At 52.0% G+C, this 2,227-nt stretch overlaps 1 protein-coding gene across 1 annotated transcript in view; it reads left to right on the forward strand.

Annotated features, from left to right (window-relative positions):
• The window catches only part of LOC103460173 (receptor-type tyrosine-protein phosphatase mu-like), a 97,680-nt gene that overhangs the window by 27,966 nt on the left and 67,487 nt on the right, over positions 1-2,227 (forward strand). The window contains exon 2 of the mRNA XM_017303119.1: positions 1,319-1,435. Within this exon, the coding sequence (XP_017158608.1) occupies positions 1,319-1,435 (117 nt within the window). The remainder of the gene's footprint in view (positions 1-1,318; positions 1,436-2,227) is intronic.

The following is a 2,227-nucleotide window of genomic DNA, read 5'->3' on the forward strand; positions in this document are numbered from 1 at the left end:
CACACACACACACACACACACACACACACACACACACACACACACACACACACACAACCTCAGAGTGGGTGTGTGTGGCGGCATGAATGGAGGGATTTAGACATCTTTGAGTCGGGAGGAAGGAGGAGGCTTCCATCTATTATGAGTGTGTGAGGAGCCGGCAGCGAGCATGCTGGGAAATGGTAATGAACTGGAACCGTCTCCCTCTGAAGAACGACATGTTTACAATCTGCTGCCTCTGCTGAGCGCGAAGGCAGCGCGAAGGCAGCCCAGCGGCCCGACTGGACCGCAGAGACGGCTTCTTCAGGCTGCATCTGAATTCAGAACCCCAAACTTCAGGGACTGAATGGACAACTGGGAACGCTGGTTCTGAACTGGAGAACATCTCCAGACCAAAGAAGGTCCTTGAGCGCAGAAGGTTCTGGCGTCTTGAGGATCAACAGCAGCTCTGGAATAGACTGGTACCACCCAAACGGACCTCACATGGTTGGTTCTGATCCGTGTGTTGTTACTATGGCGATGCTGCTGACGGTGGTGGTTCGGGTTGCCGTTCCGATCTCCACTCCGTCCACCTTCAGATGCAGGAGGACGCTCCACCGCCATGCCTGCTGGTGGTCAGACGGCCCAGCAGGCGGCGCCGGTGCACGGCGGCCCGGCCCGTCAGACGGCCAGGCAACCAAACTGCCCAGGAACTGGTACCAGTTCAGTCCTCCATCCAATGTTGAAGCAGTTCGTCCTGAAGAACTAGTTGAGTTGATTCTGAACGCTTTTCCTCCCTGTGAGCTCTGAGTCCGGCCTGCAGCAGGAACAAGAGCCAGAACTCCAGTTACTGCTGAGCTGAAGCTCAAGAGGACTGTGTCCTAGTCAAAGTAAAATTGAAGAACGTTGGCTCAGTAACACACATGGACAAATTGTTGGCGGCCCTCTGAGGTGGTCACTGAAACAACCTGATGAGGTGGAGGGGAAGCAGACAGGTGTGTTCACAGCAGTCACCAGGCGCTCACCTTGGAGGGAAACGTCTCATTCAGGCCGTTTGTCCTCCAGCTGTTTGCGTCTTCGCTTCACTCCCAGCACAACGGCGTCTGGCCGAAATGTAGACGTGACAGCAGAGCTTCCTTCATTCAGATCCTGATGGATTTCATGTTTTCATGTTACACTTTGTGGTTTAAATGAAGTTTACTTCATTATCTCAACATGAACTCTGAGTTGAGTTCAGATCTTTGGGTCCGATGTTTTCTAGACATCAGAACCAACCTGGTTGGGTTCGGATTCACAGCGGATCAGAACTGTGACTGAGATCTTTCTGGTTCTCTTTCAGCATGCCTGGCCGGTCAGGGTCCAGACTGCACACTGGTCCAGTCCAAGGAGGACGACTTCGACTGGGAGCAGGGCGACACCAGAGGGCGGCCCAACAGCAACCCATGGATCCCTGCAGGTACGCTCCGGTGGGTCCAGGTGGAGTTCCTCAGGGAGCCCCTCTCAGGCCTTCCTTTTTCCAACATATTTTTATGAATATTGTGGTTTTGTTTCTTATCTGTGTCAAACTGAATCAGATCTGTTCAGTGTGGAGCTTTTTTCTCCTGCTATCGGTGTAACTCGGTGGTGTCCAGAGTCCCAGCATGTCTCAGTCCTGGTTCAGGACACCTGAGTCCAATGAAGGTTCATTAGCAGAACCTCTGGAGAACTTTGAGTTGCTGAAGAGGCATTTGGACCATCTGAACCAGCTGGGATGGAGCAGAGACTTCTAACCCAGATAGGACACTGTCCCTGGAGGACAGGGGGGCCAGACCTGGACACCCTGACCTGTAACAGTCCAACTGATTTCAGGTTCATGAACATCTGGCTTCCTGTTGGGGCTCTGAAAAGGCAAAGTAACGTTATTGGCAGAGCACATTTTCAGCAAAGAGCTTTATGATGAGAAGGAGAATTAAACGTCAAACAACATCCAGAGGCAACACCAGGAAACAAAGACGGGCTTAGAAAAGCTTCATGAAGCTCAACTTATGAAACGAAACCAAAACCCGGGTTGGACCCGTCCACCGTGACGGATCCACCTCCTGGGTTCAGTCAGAGCACCAGCAGCAGGTCTTTCATCCGTTCAGTGATTTATAAACTACCAGCAGTAGATTAAAGTAGAACCAGGTGGTGTAGAACTAGGTGGTGTAGAACCAGGTGGTGTAGAAGTGGGTGGTGTAGAACCAGGTGGTGTAGAACTAGGTGGTGTAGA

This window comes from Poecilia reticulata, unplaced genomic scaffold (assembly GCF_000633615.1).
Source record: "Poecilia reticulata strain Guanapo unplaced genomic scaffold, Guppy_female_1.0+MT scaffold_190, whole genome shotgun sequence".
In the NCBI taxonomy this organism is placed as follows: domain Eukaryota; kingdom Metazoa; phylum Chordata; class Actinopteri; order Cyprinodontiformes; family Poeciliidae; genus Poecilia; species Poecilia reticulata.